The sequence below is a fragment of the Psammomys obesus genome, unplaced genomic scaffold, assembly GCF_907164565.1.
Source record: "Psammomys obesus unplaced genomic scaffold, mPsaObe1.curated_primary_1811, whole genome shotgun sequence".
Classification (NCBI taxonomy): Eukaryota; Metazoa; Chordata; class Mammalia; order Rodentia; family Muridae; genus Psammomys; species Psammomys obesus.
Window position 1 is genome coordinate 4,640,813 of NW_026591711.1, and position 20,484 is coordinate 4,661,296.

General features: G+C 41.7%; 1 protein-coding gene across 1 annotated transcript in view; it reads left to right on the plus strand.

Annotated features, from left to right (window-relative positions):
- Positions 1-20,484, plus strand: part of Creb5 (cAMP responsive element binding protein 5) — a 281,386-nt gene that overhangs the window by 216,848 nt on the left and 44,054 nt on the right. The window contains exon 6 of the mRNA XM_055611818.1: positions 15,668-15,728. Coding sequence (XP_055467793.1) covers positions 15,668-15,728 — 61 coding nt within the window. The remainder of the gene's footprint in view (positions 1-15,667; positions 15,729-20,484) is intronic.

Below are 20,484 nucleotides of genomic sequence, written 5' to 3' on the forward strand. Positions count from 1 at the left end.
GGGGGGGTGCTGGGACTTGAACCTGAATCTCTGGCTTGCAATTCAAGCATGCTTCTTTGCTGAGCTTCACCCCAGCCCAATCCATTAAGACACTGCTCTTCTTCTGAAAGTAAGCATATATTAATTTTTTCTCTTTTATCATTGTGAACCCCGTGGCAATTCTGCACCATCCCTTTATTTAGAAACTAAAGGTGTGATGAACATAAAACAGTAGAAATCAATGGGTCTGGGATTAGATCCTAACTAGAGCACATATCTCTTACTGTTTTAAGAAACTGACATTTTCATAGACCTTAAAATGGCCACAGTGAGCTGTTCTCACATTCAATTGACATATTGTCACTTTTCGATGTCAGAACAATTGATTGGTCCTTTTCAGTGTAGAAACCAGAGAGATGAGTGACGGCTATGGTCTATAGAGCGATTTAGTCTATCTGCTGTTAGGGCTGAGCTCATTGGAACAATTCTCTATGCTTACTTCATGTTCAGATAAGAGTAATCCTTCACCTTCTCCTCAACTTTAGCAATGCCAGTATGGTCTGGCTAACATGTTGTACACCTGGAGGACATATTTATAATCCCTAAAAACATAAGTCACTTCCCTCCAACTGCAATATCCGTATCGTGATGCGCTTGGAAAATGTCCAGCCACTATCACATACTGTTGCTTTTTCTGTTGGTGTTTGTACTGTGTGGGAGTGGAGTTGAGGGCAGTGTCCAGCGTGGGGTAAAATCAGATGGGGTGGGCAATAGAATCTAGGGAGATAGACAACGGAAAACAAAGGAAGCTGCCCCTGCTTTGCCTTATGAGAGTTGCTATAAGAAAGGCATCAGAGCTGCTTTGTCTTTTTAAACGGCAGACTTCATTGCCAAGTAGTTCTGGAGGCTGAAATTCCAAGGTCAGTGCATCTATAGGGCTGGTTCTTTTGAAGCACTAAGGTGAGAAGGATATATTGTAGGCCTTTCTTGGTTTGTTGCAGACCATCTTCCCCCTATGTCTTCAGAGTCTTCTCTCTGTCTGGTATCTGTAGCTTCCTCCTCTTCCTTCTCCTCCTTCTCCTCTTCTTCCTTTTCTTCTTCTCTTCCTCCTCACCTCATTTTGGCCTTAAAGGACCTATCTACAAACACAGTCTCACTCTGAGGTATTGAGAACTTGGAGTTCAGCATATATATTTGAGCAAGAAGCAGAAAAGAACATAAAATCAAAGAAGTTTCCAGAAGCACATCTTTAAATCAAAAATAGGTAGGGGTGGGGAAGGGATCTCGGTGGGTAAAGAAGTCCGTGCTGTGCAAGCAGGGGCATCTGGGTTTGTATCATGTACATTGGAAGCTGGCCATGTGGTCCCTGCTTGCTGCCCCAGTGCTAGGGAGCCAAAGACAGGAGGATCCCTTAGGCTTGCTGGCCAGCCATTCTAGCAAAACAAGTGACAGGCTTTGTGAGATGGAGAATGATGTAGGAAGACAGCTCAGGCTCGGGCTTGAATGCCAGAGGAAGTTTTTTGGGAATTTGTAAAGCTAGGCTTTTAGAGATTTGGTCTTTCCAAGGGATAGTTCTTCTTTGATCTATACAGAGCTTATGGAATGGTCCATTTCTGCATGTGAAAAGCAGAGGAGAGAGGTCCCAAGCACAAACTTTCAGAGTATTTTCTCTCAGAGATGCATGAACACAGTTGCACTGGGTGCATTTGGAAGACTCTGAGGATGGATGTCTCCTTCAGGTTTATGCACTGAGTACCTTTCTGCCCTATCCTGGCACTTCTGTAGGAGAAGAGAAAAAAATAAATAAAAAGGTTATTATATAACAGTCACACCTCTCAGCTGATTATACCAAACACCGAGTACTCAGGTGTTCTCAGAAGTAGGTTGAAAGTATGCTTGCTACCAAGATCAGAGAGAGACACACACAGAGAGAGAGAATGAACTCATTGATTAATCATTAGGGACAGACACCAAACCTATGCCTCTACTATATCCCTTACCCCAGGACTTTTGGCCTAACCTGGGATGCTTTCAACTTTGGAGAAGATGATAATCTATAGAACAGTGGGAATTTGAAAGAGGCTCTTTCCAATCAAGTCCTTTGGCAGCTGGTCCCTGACCTGCACATTCTGTTTGAGAAACCTTTGGTTTCTAATGAAGCTTAATTGATTAGTTCTATCTGTACAAAGCTCAGGCCCTAATAAGCATGCTCCCACCGGTGCAGAGCTAAATAGTTTATGAGGTAATTTGTATTTTAATGTCTTTCCTAATGAGTCCTTTCAGTAATGAAACCCCCTGAGAAAACTTTATTGCTTCATAGACATTTCTTAGGATACCAGGGCAGGAAGGCTGAGCAGGAAGTTGTCAGCTCTGGTGGAGAAAACAGTTTTAAGATCAAAACAAATCATGCTGGTTTTTTTTTCTCTCAAAAAGTTCAAATACGATCCTATGCTTTGTTTTCTAAACTGGCCTTCACTGTCATTTTTCGTATTAAAAATGAGACTTTCTTGTCTGAAGCTCTGTAATCCCTGGCTTTATAGAAAACAGGTCATATGAAGGTGTCCAGTGTGTAATCTTATATCAACATGAAGGTGATTGGAAAGGAAAAGGAGACACAAATACTCACATCTGAACACACACAGAGAGGGAAAGAGAGAGAAATGAGAGAGACCACTTGCAATGTGACCCAACATATCCTCCGTGTTATTTTTTTAGCAGCATCATTCACTTAGTTAATAAATTATTCTTCATTAAGGCTAAAACAAAAAAATAAAAATAAAAAGTAAGTACTTTCGCCATGCATAGTGGCTGAGAAACAAAACAGCTACTTGTAGACTCTATCTGAAGAGAGTCAAGTCTGTCTCCTTTTAAGAGAATGAGGAAGCAATGTCCTGGGGTTTTCTAGTAACCCTTCATAACCTAGAAGAGTAAAGGAACCTACCTTTTTTTCTCCTAGGACTGAACAGAAAGATGATTCACACGCTCTTTACTATTTTAAGCCTGACACTCAGGCAACGAATTCCAATTCCAGTAGGGTTTTCCTGGGCTCTTTTGGGTGATATGCCCGGTAAAACTCTGGGGTAGATTAAGCTTGCCAAGCTAACTGGATACTCATGGCCAGTTCTGCATAGCCTGGGATACTTGAAAAAACACAAAGATCAAAGCCTTCAGCAGATACTAGATGCTGAACAGCAACCTCTGCTTATCAGTGTCCTCTGACATTTGGTCTGCTGCTTGCACCCCTTCCCCATGAGAACAGCTTTCTCAGGTGGATGAAGGAGAGAGCGGAAATCATCATGGAGCTGTTCCATAAGTCCTCTGTGGAGTAACAACCCACAGAATAGTGCCTTTGTTCTCCCAAGGTGAGCTAGAGCCATATGCCATGTCAAGGAAAAGAGTCCTCTTGAGCCTGTGGCCATGAATCTGACTTCAGATTATGCTTTGTTACCTGCTGACTTTGGATGAACAGGATAAGAAAATAATGACTTAATAGGATGTGAGTTTTAATAACATATCTGTGGGCCAGTAGGAACAGGGACAAGGAAAGTGGGTAGTGTTTTCTTTCCTCTTCTCAGGATCAAGATCAGGGTTGCCTTCGTGGTAGGGTGTACAAGTCTAAATCTACAAAAGCCAAAAGCCATTGTACTTGCAGCGTGGGAAGCTCAGGTTTTAAATGAATGATACAAACACATAAACATGCGAGAAACCTTTGAAAGCCATTATAACTCTTTTGTCACAAGAAAGAATGATATAAAAGCTCTTAGCTCAAAGGCAGAACTGTTACTTTTGGAGAAAGACAGCATTCTTGTCATTGGAGTTGTTAGGGTCAATGCCTTGGGCTCTGGCAGCTCTAGCTAGCTAGGTTTGGCCACCTGTCTCCAATCATCTAATTAAATAAGTTAAATAATAGTGAAAACCAGAGAAAGATTTATTCGGTGTAGTAATACTGGAAAGGGGAGCAAATAACCCTCCCCTAGTGGCTCCTCCATTTTGGGGCCCCAACACGAGGTTTGGGTTTAAGTAGAGACAATAGGTTTGGATTCCTATGCACCTGGTCAAGTTGTGGTCCTGCCCACATCATTGTCGGGGCTCCAGTTCCTTCAACAAGTTGGCAGAAACATGTAACATCTCTCACTGGCAGACAAGTGTTTCCTCTGACTGGTAGACTTCTCCTTCCTCAGGTCAGAGCATATGAGCAGAGACGTACGTAGCATTGTTTATAGATGTTGGCCTTGAGACAGTGAATTTTGTGTCTACATGAGTTTCTACCTGGGAAGAAAGTTGGTAACCAAGCGGCCTGGGGTTTCACAGCATTTTCCATTCCAGTGAGTTGCCAGTACAGCAGCTGCTTTGTGTGGGGACAGAGACAGTGACAAAGAGTGGGTGAATGAATTTATGTATTTGATAATTTCATTTAACAATTAGTGAGCGTCTCATGCCATGGAAGGTTCATGTTCCCACTGAAATGGCCTTTGGTTTGTGAAAGCAGGGGAGCTTTGTAAGCAGAATCCTGGCCTTCTATGGCACATGGCTGGCCCTTGTTCTGTATCTCAGCACCTGTGAAAGCAGAGCACTCAACACGGAATGGTAATTTCAGCAATTTCTCCAAACAGCATTCTGGGTGAGACAAGTCAGCTCCTTCCCACTTACTTATAAGTTAATTGGTATTTAAATGCAAGTCTTCAGGCCAGTGATTTATTTTAATAATATGTTAGCCCCATGGCAGGCCCATGACTTCATGACTACAGCAGTAGAGAAAGGGCACACCGCCCTGACGGACGTCTCAGTGGCTGATTTACAAGGCACTCCTCTCATCTTGAGTCACTCTTGCCTCCTCTGCTGCAATGCCCATTGAGTGGCTTCCAGCTACTGGGGCACCCATCCTCCCACCTGCTAAAACAACAGCTAAAAGGAGCAAGTGGGCTAAGTACATCTAACCTGGATGAAAGTATTCTTCAATAAGAAAGTATTGGACACTGTGAGTTTTGAGGCAGAGGCATGCTGTCCAACGGTGACCAACTTCCACACATCACTACTAAAAAAGAAAACTATGGATGCTGGCATTAAATCGGACTTTTTTGTTCTGAGTGCCAGCAAATGCCATACACACTCATAGGTCTTACTACATCCATGTTCATAATGGCAGCATCAGCAGATTTTTCAAGACGATCTTGAGGGTTATTTTTCAAGACGATCTTGAGGGTTATTTTTCAAGACGATCTTGAGGGTTATTTTTCAAGACGATCTTGAGGGTTATTTTGTGTTTATTAGGTTGCCAGGGTACTTAGTACACTGGTATGAGGGGAAGTATTTAATGACAGATTTTTTACACAAGACAAATAGTTTTATATGTCTCAGAAGCAGAATCTAATTGGCCAAGAAGTTGGCCCAAAGCTGAACTTTGACATCATTCTTGGCAAAGATCTATTTTAATAGATCTTTTAAAATAATGTGCACAATATAAAAAGTGTACTATATATTTTCTAGATATAATATTAGACTGAAAATATAACTTAGTAATGAATCCACTTGTGTAAATGGCATCATATACAATAGTCATCCTTTATTCTTGGAGGATTACAGCCCAAGACCTGCAGTAGATGATGTCGAACCCATAACTTACTGTGCCTTTCAGCTTGACTTGAGTGTTGAAGCACACATTGTAGCCGTAATGTTGTAGATTTCTTTTTCGTTTTCACAGTTTCAAAGACGAGGGATTCATTTTTTCCTGTGGATCATAGCAATAGCAACATACATTTTTTTTTCAGTTTTATCTTTCACTTGTTTGTTTGTTTTTAATTTATTGGCCTTTGCTTGGTTTTTTAATTTAATATAATATAATTTAATGTGCAGTAGCATGATGGTGTCATAGCCCTTAAAACTGACATTACAGATAGTTGTGAGCTGCAGCGTGGGTGCTGGAGAAGTGAACTCAGGTCCTTTGGAAGAGCAGACAGTGCTCTTAACCACTGAGCCATCTCTCTAGCCTCTCTGTTTGTTTTTCAAGACAGTATTTCTTTTTGTAGCTCTGCCTGTTCTGGAACTCACTCTCTAGACCAGGATGAGCTCAGAATTCAACGATCCGTCTGCTTCTGCTTCCTCAGTGCTGAGATTAAAGGTGTGCTCCACTATGCCTGGCTGTTTTCATTTAAATTTAAATGAAGGACTTTATAGATTTTCTTACACATCTTTGAATCACTAGCATCATCTTCTTGTACTTTAGGACTATTATTAAGCAGAATGAAGGTTACCTGAACAAAAGCAATATTCCCAAATGATTGCACTTACAACTAAGATGATTATAAAATAGCTAACAGGTGGGTAGCCCATAGGGAGGGGAACCTGGGAGACTGCATAACAACCCATCATCCACCTAAAAAGCAACTGGGAACTTAAGAGTTACTTATATCTTGACTTTCCAATTTAATGTTTTTAAGTCATGATTGACCACGTATAAGAGAACCTCACTTGAGAATGGACAGCTCTGAGTCAGGTGGAGGACTACTGCGTTTCTTAACAACTATTAATTGGAGGAGCAGTTATACGTATTTTTTCTCTTGTCTTTAGCACTTTTGATATGAGACTATACGAAGCACATTTGCATGTTATAGAGCAAATAGCTACAGCCCTACAACAAGACTCTCAGCAGTCCTTGCCAAGTAGAGATATGGGTCTACATTCTTCTCCTGAATCAGGGTCTCACCCATGTCCTGAAATCTGTGCTCACCATGTTCTGAAACATGTTTTTATCATATATAGTGAAACACCATGACCAGAACTCCACTGTACATATTTTACTGACATATTATTAAATTTGTATTTTTGAGCTTTTGAATGAATGGCATGTTTCCAGCCTGGAGTTGCTTTTTAACTCTGTATTGGATGTTTCCAGAAAGAGAAAACTGCGAGTCTCATTTTCAAAAAGAGGATGCGTTTTAGTTACCTTTTTTTTTTTTTTTTTGTCACTGTGACCTGATAAGAATCGAGTCAGAGGAGGAGAGGTTTGTCTATGCTCACAGTTTGAGGGGATGCGGTGCATCATGGTGGAGAAGCATGGCAGGGTTAGCTTCAGAGCAGCAGGAAGTGAGACAGCTACCTGTTCACATCCAGGTGAATTCCAAAACAGATAGAGGCCAGGAAGCAGGGCCAGGGTGCAGATGGCATAAGCTACCACTAAGGAGCACCCCTCAGCTAGGTCTCACATCCTAAAGGTTCCACAGCCTCCCAAAAGGTCATCCCCAGCTGGGGACTAAGTTTTTAAACACTTGAGGCTGTGGGGGTCATTTTCTATCAAATCGTAACAGTATGTTAATCATGTCTAATCTTTATCATAGGTACTAAATATGTAAGAAACAGAGCTTGAGGCTCAATGTAAAATACGTGATCCTCCTTCAAGTTAAAAAAATCATTGTAGTTTCTATATTCATTATATTTTAATTACTAAAAGATGATTAAAACATATGCATCGAGTCTTATTTTTATGTTTTTACAGTGTGGTAACTAAATCCAGAGAAAGTATAGTTTATATGACACATTTTAAAACTAATTATCATGTAATAATTGTCAAATTAAATATACATTAAATTTTCCATTTAAGTATATAATTGAGTGTCATGAGGTGAAATATAAAATATAACTTTAATGGGATAAATGTATAAAGTAATAAAATTTCAGGTTTCCTCAGCTTCAGACCGGGATAAACACAGGCTTTATTAGTTCCATAGAAGCTTCAATTCTCAATTGGCTGAGTACAGATTTTTTTAAAAAAAACAATGTTTAGTCCTGAGAAGGATATGTTTGATCAGCTCATCAAAATTAAATGACACATTCCAGAGACTGTGTAGACAGTCTCTAGGCTTCTTCCAAGCAAATAATGAAACACCTTTTCCTTTCTGCACAGGGAAAAAGACTTTTGTTGGCCACACGCTGGGAAGCACAGGCAAAACAAGCCACCTGAGCAGGGGCCAGTGGGGATGGGGTGACGAGGAGGCATGCCTAGATTTCTGGGTATTCCTTGTTACAGCTGACATTTACTCCCTGCTTTAAAGACAGTCCTGGGTTTACTTGAAGGGGTCGTCACTGCTGTCGTGTCATTCAAAGAGGGGATCCAACATGTATGAGATTTGCATGCTGAGTACTTGGAGACCATTAGGACTTTGGCTATCCAGTGCTCTCAGATTTAAGCAGAGAGGGACTCGGGTAGCCATTTCCGCAGCAATTCTCTGTCCTAACACGTACCTGTGTGGGTTTTTACGGCTCACAAAAATCCAGGAGGTGTGCTTTCCAGAGTAAAATGATTTACTCAGATGTATGAAAGGTTTTGTAATATAGGTACACTTCCCATTTTCTTTTAGTTACGAAATGGTGCGATTCTTTTTTAACTTTCACTTTTGAAATAATTTTAGACTTATGTAAATGCTGCCAAAGTAGCCCAGCAAATTCACTCATTCACCAGGGCTCCTATAGTAGTAACAGTTTACATAACCTTAATATAACGATCAAAACCAGGGCACCACTGGTACCCTGACACTGCTTTTAGCTGAACTGCAGAGCACCTCTGTTTCCCTGCTCTGCCTACACACAGCCCTGGTGCACTGTTCCAGCAGCCAGAGCCGTGCTGCGTGTGGTGGTCAAGTGTCCTCCTCAGTCTCATCCAGCCCATGACTATTTTCAGTCTTTCCTTTACGATCTTAACCTTTGAAATCACATTGGTCAGGTCTCTGGAGAATGTTCTTAAGTGTGTGCTTCCTCATGATTAGAGTGAGGTTATGCAGGTGTGTGCAAGCGTTACAAGTTTTCAGGAGGAATGAGCATCCAGAAGTGATGCTGCACTTTTTTGGTGTGTGGTGTGAGAGGATACATGACAATCACTCTGTGTGTGTGTGTGTGGTGTGTGTGTGTGTCCGTGAGTGTGAGTGCAGGCATGTGCATGCCACAGAGTATTTGCAGAAAGTCATAAGACAGCCTTGGTTGGTGAGACTGTTGTTTGCCGCTGCGCACACCAGAGCAGCTGGCCCCGGAGCTTCTGGGGAGTTCTCCAGGCTCCACCTTCCCTCACACAGGAATGTGGGGGTTACATATGTGTGCCATCATGCCTGCTCTCCATACATCCTGAGCATTTGGGCTCAGCATCACCTACTAAGCCATCTAGCCATCATTACAGCCAAGGCTCTGTGATAAAAGAAAATGCCATCTTAAGGGAAATGGCACATAGGATTCTGAACTGGTGGGTATTGATCTCATCATCATTAACAAAGTCTTCACTTTCTGAAAGATTTAATTTGGATTTCAATTAAATAACAGCCTTAATTGTAGTACATTTAAAGTGTGGCTCATCTGACAGATGCTGTCAGCTCTACAACTTTTTTAAGACTGGCTCTACCCCAGTGTCCTCTTTCAGGATGATGTCTGTCTTCTCAAACAATGTGTGGGTGTCCTCTAAATATGATTAGAAAACTGAGAGGAATTCTTATACTTGGCAGGATACTGATAGAAAAAAAAACCCAACTTTATCTTTGCTCGTTGTCCTTTTTTAAAAGAAATCTTTTTACTACTAGAGTTGAGAGCTTGGAAAAATAAACATGTCTGCAGGAAAGAAATATTCTTGGAGGTACTGACCCTACCATACTTAAAGTCAGAGTAGACAGACAGAGTGGATGTCACCTATGCCCTATACAGCTGGTCCTGCTTCCTGGAAGACAGTTTGGCAACAGGTACCAGGAACCTTCAGGGGATTAGCATCGAGGACATCTGTGACCCCCAGTTCTATCCCAGAGAATCTGCTCTGAAAGAAAATAGTCACAGATGCAGGCAAGGGGGTATATTCAAATCATTCGTGGCAATGATTTGGAACAGTGCAAACAAATAAGTACTAAGTTAAAGTCATGTTTTCAAAAACAATAAATGGTTGCAGCACAATAGTTTATTACATAGGAAAATAAAAATATTGTCTGTACTGTTTGAAAGTATCTTTCTTTTTCACACACACACAACTGGTAGGGACACCAAACAGGAGAAAGCTGTTATTAAGTGTGAGGCTCATGCCTGGTGCTTATTTTCTTCCCCGAGTTGTTTTCCTGGCTCTTCTTAGACATAAGATACAGGTATTTTAAGAAACTGAACCTGGCAGTCACCCTGCAGGCATCCTTCAGGAAGTTTGTCGAACCCTCTATCTGATTTCTCCTGCAATGGCAGCCATTACAGCTTCAAAGAGTAACCAACTGGCATTTTTTTTTTAATTGAATTTTAGTGTTTCTGTGCACTTGTGGGTATGTCGTTTCACACTGCGATGGATGGCTTGGTTAAATAAGTCAGGCAATTAAATGCCTACAATTCTCATCCCAGGGACAATTTTATTGACAGAGATTTGTAAATGGAATGCACCTCTTTTCTCTTTATAAAAACCTCTGTTGGCATATTTCCATCTGCAGGGGATCATGTTTCCAAATTTCAAAATTATTAAGAATATATTTTAGCTCAACAAAGTAAGCCATCTTACTCTCTAATTTCCATTAAAATAAAAGGCTTCTATACATTTTCTTTAAAAAAAATCTATGTGAATTTGAAGAAAAAAAATAATATATAAATTGTCTGTCGTTGACTTTAAGAGTAAGTCCATCTGTGGGAGCTAAGGGCTTGGTAAAAGAAAAGATAAGAGAAGGCTAGCCTGCCAGGAAATTTGGATTCTCATTTAAATAAAAGTTAGAAAATACGGTTTTGTTACACTTTTCAAGGTTAGTCTTTGAACTTAAATTCATTAAATTAAAAACAAAAACAAACAAACAAACAAACAAACAAAAAACCCAAAAACTCCTCAAGCTCATCAGATCACAAAAGCCAAATATCTAGGTTTCATTTTTAATCAAACAGGCTAAATATTCATGTTTATGTGGCTAAATGAAGCTTTTGTGTGCAGTGCTCCAGTCCCTCCACATGAATAGTGGCATTGTGGCTGGGTGAGGTCACTGTGGGGGACAGTGAGCTAAGATCACAGCTGAGTCCACGGGCCCCTCTGCTGCACCGTGCACCAGCTTTCTCGAAGCCAGAGAGCTGCCGGTCACCACCAAAGGCCCTCAGTTTGTTTGTGCCGGCCTGTGGACCCTCTTGCCTGTGTATAGTGATGGCTCCATGTGCCATGAATAATTCAAGTGTTCTGTGAGGACCAGAAACGCAGAAGGAGCATGTGGCTGGCCAGGACTGCAGCAGTCTATGGTTTCTGCTCCTTTAAACATCCCTGGTGGCCACCTGCTCTGCGATGAAAGACTGTGCCTTTTACTTCCTACGGCTCTGTGACAGGATCTGTGAGGGATGGCTGCTGTAGTAACGGGACTGTACCTTGATGTGCTTGCCTCCCATGCAGTGACAGGCTGTCACCCGCAGATTCATTAAGGATGAATGATGGCTCATATTTTACCTACACTTCCTACTAACCAGACAGAAGAATGAGTCAGTTGCCAAGAGCATGCTGGCAAACAGCCCCTGGCTAACAGTGTCAGCACTGCCAGAACATGAAAAAAGTTTACTCTCTTTTCCCCTTCAACAAGATCTCTAGATTTGACCCCCTACTTTACAGTGCTGTGGGATCCTTCACTCTCCACTCGATACCTAGTGGCATTCGACTTAGATAAAAGGATCATGTCAAGACACCATGCCCAGACTTTTCTTGTGTCTGCCGCTGCAACAGTGGCATCAACTTTTAATCACCCCCTGGAAAAGGGTCTTCCCGGTGGTCCAAGATCCCAGACCTGAGCCCTCTCTCCACCTTATCTGGGAGGACGGGGAGTGGATTTTTTTAGGTCCATACTCTTTCAATTACACTTTGACCATTTCTACTGGGGATAAGCAAAGGATGGAGGCTGGCTCAGTAAAGCAGCAATGTGTGGCTTGTATGATGGCATGACTTACATGACAAGTGTATGCTGAGGTGTATTAGGGGATCAGGGTGTTAATACAAAATGGCTCATCAGCCATGTGCGGTGGGCATGGTATAGAGAGAAAGTGCTCTAGAAGTTTCTGGCAGAAAACAAACCTCTGAACTCAGCTGGACATCTTGGAGAGGGGGCAGAGACTGAGCAGGCCATTGGAGGTGTAACAGGCTTTGGTGTTCACCATAACAGACTGGGGAGGAGACCTATTCAGCCCTCACCCAAACAGCTCCTCCAGGCACCACCAGCCAGCAGTCGACTCGCTACTCTGGAAGATAGATTTGTGTGAGAGAGACTAGAGGCGTTGGTGGAGAGGCACATTTGGCTCTAACAGCCAGGGGGCTCTGGGGACCAGACAGGGGAAATGCTCATTATCTTTCAGACAAGAAGAGTCACTGGAGAATTAGGAGCACGGAGTGATGAGATGAAGTTAGTTTTCTGGACTGTGAATCTGGAAGTGTTGTGTAGGAGCATAATAACGAATATTATGATTGTTACTCAGCATAATGAAGTAAAAAACTTCACTTAGCTGGAAATGTAGTATGTGCATTTGGGACGTGGACTGAATTACGATGCCTGCTTCTTCTGAACACTGATCCTCGTGGCTTCTCACTATGAACAAAACAAATGCTGCCAGCCAAAGGCCTAACTATGACTCAATGTGGTCCCTAAAATCTATGTGCATTTGGAGACTAGAATATACGTCTTCTATTCATTAATTTATTGATTCTTTTATCAAACATTTGTGTCAATCTACTGGGTGCAAGGCACCATGATAGGCCGTGGGTGCAAATAGAAAGAAAAAATTAAACATGCTCTTTTCGATAGAAATGTGTCTCTATTTGCTGTAGATTTTGGTAAAACATGGGAGGTGTGAAAGTACAGAATGACTGGCAAATCCTCCTACTCAGAAGGTGCTGCAGCCCACTTACTGGTCGTGGTGGTTTTGGTGATTGCCTTTGCATGTAAGGCAGGCTCTGTGCGGGCAGCAAGGCAGAGCCAGAGGAGGGACCTGCCAGCAGCCTTTTTCCTCTAGTGGCTACTCAGCTTTTTATTCCTGTGACAAAAGCACTTCACATGAGCAACTTAAAGAAGAGGGATTTTTCTTAACAGATAGTTTAATAGGTTTGTGGCCACAATGCCCAAGCATCATGATGGAAAATATATCAGATGCTATGTAGCAAAGCTGCTTGACTTGTTGGAGAGAAGGAGAGAGGACAGAGGGGGGAAAAAGAGAGAAAGATAGGAAAAGATGGAAAAAGAGGGAAGGATGGGGAAAGAGAAGAGAAAAGGAGGAAGAGAAAGAGGAGAGACAGAGAGAGATCACCTGGAGGTGAGAGATACCCTTCAAACACTAACTCAAAGTAAGCCACTTCCTCCTACTGGACCCTGCCTCCTAATAACCCATAACTAGGAACTTATCAGTTACTTCATTAATGAGGTTAACTCTCTCCTGATATGGTTTCCCCTCAATATTGCCATCAATATTTCCAGGTCTTTATTAGAGCACAACATTACCTACAGGAGAGATGATTTCTAAATCAGATTGCCTTTCCACACACACCTCAAGCCTTCAACACATGAGCCTTTGGGGGCATTTTATATCCAAACTGTAACACCTAGGAAAAGTAAATCATATGTAATGACCTCTGTGTGTCTGTGAGATAGAGACTCATTTACTTAGAACTTACACGGCAATCTTTTCTCTAAGTTTTAATCCAGGACCCAAATCTTCCATGACCACTGTGGTGATCTCTAAACTCCTTGTTCTCCAGCGCCACCTTGATTATCTATGTCAGTCACAACCAAATACTTTGAACCCAGCCAAAGTTACAAGTGAAGCCCAGAGGTATCTGTTGGGAACTAACAGCAATTTTCAGACAGAGAGACAGAGACCGAGATCAATCAGCTGTCCTTACTTGGTGCATAAATCTCCGAGTAGAACAGCTCGATATTTTCTTGGATAATTGATTCAGGCCCTCGCCTTTCTGCGAGTGCATAAGCAACCGTTAATAAGTGAGTTTTGACAGTCTGCAACTGTTGGCTGGCACCTTGTTGAAGACAAGTACTGCCCTCATGTTGCGTTATTGCAGTTCTCAGTCAGCCTGGGGGATCTTCGCAGCATACTTCTGTAGATTATCTCTCCAACGCCATCGGCCCTGAGTGCTTTATAGTGCTAGCACACCGAGTTTTTGGATGGTGCTTTTGCAAGATAATGTCAGCAGCTGTGCCTTTACAGCAGAGGTAGGGATTCTAATGGTGTATTTCTTGGCAGTTCCCGAGCTGCCATCACTGTCACCCTTGCTGCCGTGCTCTCTGTTCAGAGCATAGCAAGACCAAACAACAAGTGGTAAGAGAAAATCTGGGTCTGCCTATAGCTGAGTCTATGACTGTGTGGATGGGGCAGGCACAGAGCCATCCATGTGACCGTGCCAAGTGCTTTGGCTGTTGTCTGAACACCACTACCAAGAACTGTAACTATAGTCACACAGATTTGGCTTGCAGTTGCCATGAACTTTGTTTCATTCTGTCCAGTTTCAACCATCAGTTTGTTGGGATGGAGCTGCCGAGTGGGAGATGAGTCTGGGGATAGAGGACAGTGCATGGGGGAGAGCTGGTCAGATCAGCTATGAGTAAACTACCTTGTTGACCCAGCAAGACAGATCAAACCATAGCCTCATGCTGCCTGTGCCAGGGTCTGTGCCACTAGTCAGCAGGTCACCCAGTCATGGCCCTGTGAAATCTCTCAGCGGCTCAGAGCAGTGGAGACTGATTAAACATGTTTATATATAATTTGAAAATGGTTCTCTCAGGAAGCATGTGGTTCTTTAAAGTCATTTTAAAATGTGAGATTTTACTTCAGTTTATTTATACTCCAGCCAAAAAAAGAGCCCCAAATCCAGCACAGAGGCCCATGATGTATGGAGTCTTCCAAGAGAATTGTCAGAACTGCCTTATATATTTCACTCTATCAATATGGCCTTTCACAGTTCCTAATTAGTTTTGTTAGTTGACTTACAGAAAAGTGTATTTAAAGCAAGCCGTCAGGCATTCCACCAAGGGACCAACACTAATGAAAAGCACACACTGTCGGGAGGCCAGTAGAAGAGCAATCGGTTCAGTCCCAAGCACCCCTAATTTGTACTGGGGTGATTATCATCCCTGTTAGAAAACACTTCAGTTGGTAAGCCTCGGTGATTACTTCAGCAATGAGTAGCTGAGTTTGCGTGTTAACAGACATACCACAGAGATTGTACTGGGAAGTCGGCTGACTTTGGGCTACCCATATACCTCTCAAAGAGAAAAAGGCTCCAAAGGAAAGAGCATACTCAACAAACTATAAGTTTCGTTGATTTTGGCATTCCCCTTTGTCTAATCCTGGTCGTTGTCCCTTCTGAGGGATGGATATTTGAAGCATGGCACCTTCCAGTTTCTATAACTGGAGCAGGTGTTCGCCTGCTTTGTGTGTGTTACGGTAGATCTGCCCAGTCTACCAGAAACTGTGGATGCACAATTAGGTCCCGACAATGCACACATTCATGCTGATCAAACCATGTTCCTTAAATGAGGGCTGCCTTTGCTTTAGCTCCTGCTGAGTTTCCAAGCAGGTCCCTGGCTGCCAGCATTTCTAGCCGGGTAGGTTTTGCTGCAGAACAGTTTCCATTCATTTGAGCTCTGGCAAAGATGGAAGGTCTCTGTCCTCTGTGTGGAGAATGCAAAGCAGGAGTGTCTTGTGTCATCACTTTGGTTTATCACCATTCTAGGGTGAGAGCTGCGGAGCGATGACCATCACACAGCTTCTCCCGGTGCCAGATGCGCTCAGGTGTCAGTTTGTCTGTGGTGTGCTGTGGAAGCAAGGGAGAGCTTGCCAATCCACTTCGCTAATGCGAGCTTGACTCATGACATCAGCAGTAAACTAGGACTTCGCTTCTAACCACATACAAATAGATCTCAGGCTGCTGGTTATGCTCTGATGTCAGTCCTGAGGCCCCTCTCCCCTTCATTAGCTGATGTACTCCCTGGGGGTAGATGCAAGGAGAAAGAATTCAGTTTTGTTTTCCTAATGCACCAAGTATGTTTTGAACAATAGAAATACTTTTCTATCAACAGTTTTCTGGCTTGTTGATTTCCCAACTCAGTTAATTAGACTTCTGCGTCTGTATTTCCAGGTCTTTATTAGAGCACAACATTACCTACAGGAGAGATGATTTCTAAATCAGATTGTGTTTCCACACACACCTCGGTCCTCTCCCAGGAGCCTTCCTTCGGTGTCTACATGCAGTAGCAGAACCAGACCAACCAAATTATTCTGCAGTTTGAAGGCATCTCGGCAGGTTAGGACAGTAGTCTGACTGGTGGGGAAAGGTGTTTACAAGGGCCCACTGATGATACCAGCCTGAGAAGCCCAGGGCATGACTCAGACCTGCCAAGGCTTTGCTTCAGGCCAGGCTGCTTCTGCGTGTTCATGTTCATCTGATGGGCACTCTCACCCCAGCGCACACAGGGCAGAGATTAACATGTGTGGCTGTGTCTCTATGAATCAGCACTCACCTTCTCAGGAGACTATTTTGCACTGCACAAAAGCCTATTTATTAAAAAGGGGCTCACTTGGAAATGCAGCACAAACTCAGAAATATGTGTCTCCTCAGGGCCAATCTATAGCCAGAGACCATAAGAAATAATTAAAGAAGAGAAGGAAAAAGCGAGAACAAGGAAGAGATGAAATCCACGAGTGATGACAGGCTTTCGCAGTAAAGCCTCCGTGAGCTCCATGGCTATTTTCTTGGCACAGAAGCACATACAAATGAAATTGCTGCTGAACATATAAGAGAGAAATTTAATTAGGTGTAATCATAGCACTTTTGATTTTCAAGGCACTTTGCAAATGCAAACTAATTAATCTTCCATTGTATATTCAAGTGGTAAGGATCTATCTTTCCGCTGTATCAAAAGAAGCTCACACAGGGTGCTGGCCTCCCAGGAGAGCTCAATCTTCATCTAGGTACAATTCTGCTGTTGGCTACACACTTAAGCCAGACTGAATGATGGCAGTGGGCACAAGGGCATAGCAATGGATGATACCAAATTGGCAGGCTTAGAGGAGTGACCAAGGAAAAATGCCCTAATATGAAAAAAAAATCATCCTAAATCAGCATACGCCCAAAGATCACAAACTGAAAATAGAGAATAGAGATTGGAAGAAGCAAATTTTAATAGAGAGCTGCTGATTTAAGTGTGGGATGTAGTCCTTGGAGCACAGAAGAGCTTCGTGTTAGCCAGTTCTGGGCCTTTGGACAAGACCCTAATAGTACTGAAGGCCAGTTTCCTCGCCTGTAGATTGTGGGTGTTGGAATAGCCGGTCCCCTGGGGCTCTTTTGCTCGGAAATTGAGATTTCTGTACAAGGCAAGTAGTGAGTCAACGGACCCAGCCTCTTCTCTGAACAGGGTCTCTGAAGACTGTGTTCTAAGTGGGTGACTCTTCAGCTGCAGAGCGGGGACATGGCATAAATCTGCACACAGTACATTCATCCAATTAGCCTGAAACTTCAACCTTAATCAAAGATTCCTTTCTCCCGGCGCTGTACCAATATCACAAATGCAAACAGCGCAGGGGCTTTTCAGTTGGAGCAGTTCATACAGCTAGCATTTTTTTATGACTGGAGTCAGTCCAAATTCTCCCCTTATACTGCCACATTAAATGCTGTGAGGTGTGTGTATGTGTGTGTGTGTGTGTGTGTGTGTGTGCATGTATGTTTGTCTGTCTATATGCCTGTGTGTTTATCTTTGTTTCATGGAAGTATTTGTGGTGGGGCTAGTGATAATTCAGGATAATAAACCAATTATATAAGCTGAGATTACAAAGCATTCCTGTGATTCCTTCTATATTTGGGTCACTTAAAAATAGTGTGATTCTGGTTGTTTTTAGAAGTGAGGTAATATTTTTAGGAATGAATTTATGATAGGAAGATAAAATAATGTGAAACAACGGGACCTAAACTCAAGTATACCCAACTGAGAATATAAGGAAAAGGTTTGTCGGGAACACTAACCTACCAGCCAAGTCATTCAAAGTTAAGCTGCAGAGATTTCCCTGGCTATCCAGGCAGCATGTTCAATGATACATCCACATTAAAAACCAAAAAGAAACACAGAAAGACTAGGCTAGTAGTTTTCTTTGAAATAAGTTATCATTTTGATTGTCAGTGTGGGTCAATTAATATAAACCCCTCTTATCTCAAAGCAAATATCAAGAAAAAAACACAATGAAGTTGCTAAAGCAATTGTTACATTAATGTAGACATTTCAAAAGTCGGATGTTTGTATTTGCACATGCTGCAATACTTTTAAAAGGATTTTCAACTTGCTGTATTTGGAGGGGAAGATTTTTCTGGCAAGCATGTATTATGTAGTATTATTAGTTTTGTTGTTGTTAGGGCTAATAGTGACAAGAACTTGAAATTGATGAACAGAACTGAAGACAAATATCCTGTTATGATACAACTAGTTCCATGAACCTTGAAGCAAGATAACGCTGTGGTTTGCTTTTAGTGGTTGTGTTAATTGTTTGTATTTCCATGTCTCCATGTACCAGAATCCTGACAATCCCTAACCCTTGGCTCTTTGTCTTCATAGCTACCAGCAGGGATTCAGACCATGAAATGTGCACATTATACAAACACAGCATCTCTCTGTGTGATTGCTGTATGTTGTTTCCACAGGAGACCCGTTTCCTTCTATAATTTGCTTCTAAAGACAGGTTACTCTCCCTCAGAAGGTTGGGGTAGGCAGAAAACTGTCTTCGAGAATGTAAAGCCCTCTGGCTTGTTGCTTCAGTGGCATCCAGCGACAGTCAAGTTTCCCAGGAAGTTAGATGCATTCTCCCAGTATCTTAAATTGCCCTTTTGTTTCATTCTGTCTTTTCAGAGAAGCTTTCAATATGTATCCCCGGTTGGCTTCAAACACTAGCTCCTCCCACTAGCCATCCCAATGCTAGGATTATAGGCATGTGCCACCATGACCACATTCCTCTCACACCTTTGTCTTGAGAAGGTACCTCTCTTCCTGTCTGCCTTGCTACTTACAGCACAAACCCGAAGATAAGAAGGATCTTTATAGTCAGTGACTCTTAGTATTCTTAATATTTGGAGATTTGGCTGATTTCTGGCAGGTATTTTTTCATTGGAGACGCCTCTGAATATTTTTCACTTACTGACGAGATTTAAAAGTGTGATGTAATCAGAATGTGTACATTAATTAATGACGACTGTGTGGTAATTACATTTGTGAAGCTAGGAAAGTCTTTTTACTGACCACCCAATGGGTAGTTCTCATTTTTTTATTGACTCAAATTCTCCCCTGAAGTGTAATAACATCCTTGCTTATCCCTTATTATCTTAAAAATTGCAAATTTGATATAAATTATGTGCCATTGACACTATAACAGAATGTACGCTGTTATACCTATGCCAAACCAGAAAGCAAGGTGGGAGGGGTTGCTGGGTTCTCCTGTATGAAGGCTCACAGAGAAGTCTCTACTTCTGTTTTTATTCACACACCCCAATCCCACACTAATGTTTATACTTTTAATCATTAAAAGTAGCCTTTTGGGTTTTGGACAGCAAACACAACTCTTTGCCAAGCTATAAAATTCATAATGTTTAAGAGAAAGATCAAACTAAAAGGAGAGAGTTTATATGCACCAATATTTACTTAGTGGAAATATTCTGTTTGGATGGCCTCCTGCTATTTGATTCTGGTGCATTAGAAGAAAGTCTGGGCTATAATTTGTTTGTTTTTTCTTCTTATATTATGCTTTTCCAATTTTTAAAAACTTCATAAATGTTATTGCTCTGCAGAGATGCTATGTATCTGCCTGTGGATTGACTGTGGATTTTTGCCTTAAAAAGAAAAACAAAACAAAAAACACACAACTTGGGTTAGTTTTCAAAGATAACTGTTTATGTTTTCAAAGATAACTGAAGGCAGTCCTTTTTTTCCTAGAGTCTAATTTTAAGTGCTAGTGGTAATTTCAGTTTCTATAGTGGTTATAGTTTCTAGGGATGATGTGATTTTCAAAGGATGCTTTGTTGACATTTCATGGCTCAACTTCAGCCATATCTGAATCTTACATGTTTAATTTGTCTTTATATAATTCTTTAGAGATATAAATATCATGGAGTTTATCATCAAATCTTACTTTTACACAGCCATGAATATTGTCATCAAAATAGTGACGAAGAGCTCATCACCTCACTTTTATTAATGTGAGTGTCATTGTTCTTATTTGAAATTATAAAATGTTGGAGAAGTTCCCAAATCAGATTTTATCATCAGTTATGCCATCTCTGACGATCAACTGTATTATGATAGATGCTGTGTGCAAAGTGGAGGGAGCAGTGGATGAATATGTAAATATTTAAATATCTTGCTTTGTTCTTTATTTGATTGTTCCTTTTCCAAGCAGAGGAGATGTCACAAAAATCACATTTTCCTGATCCATATCTTTGTGTCTGTGTCCTTTATGTTTTCACTCTCATGAATCCCTGACATAGGTAGACTAGAAAAAAAAAAGAAAAGTAAG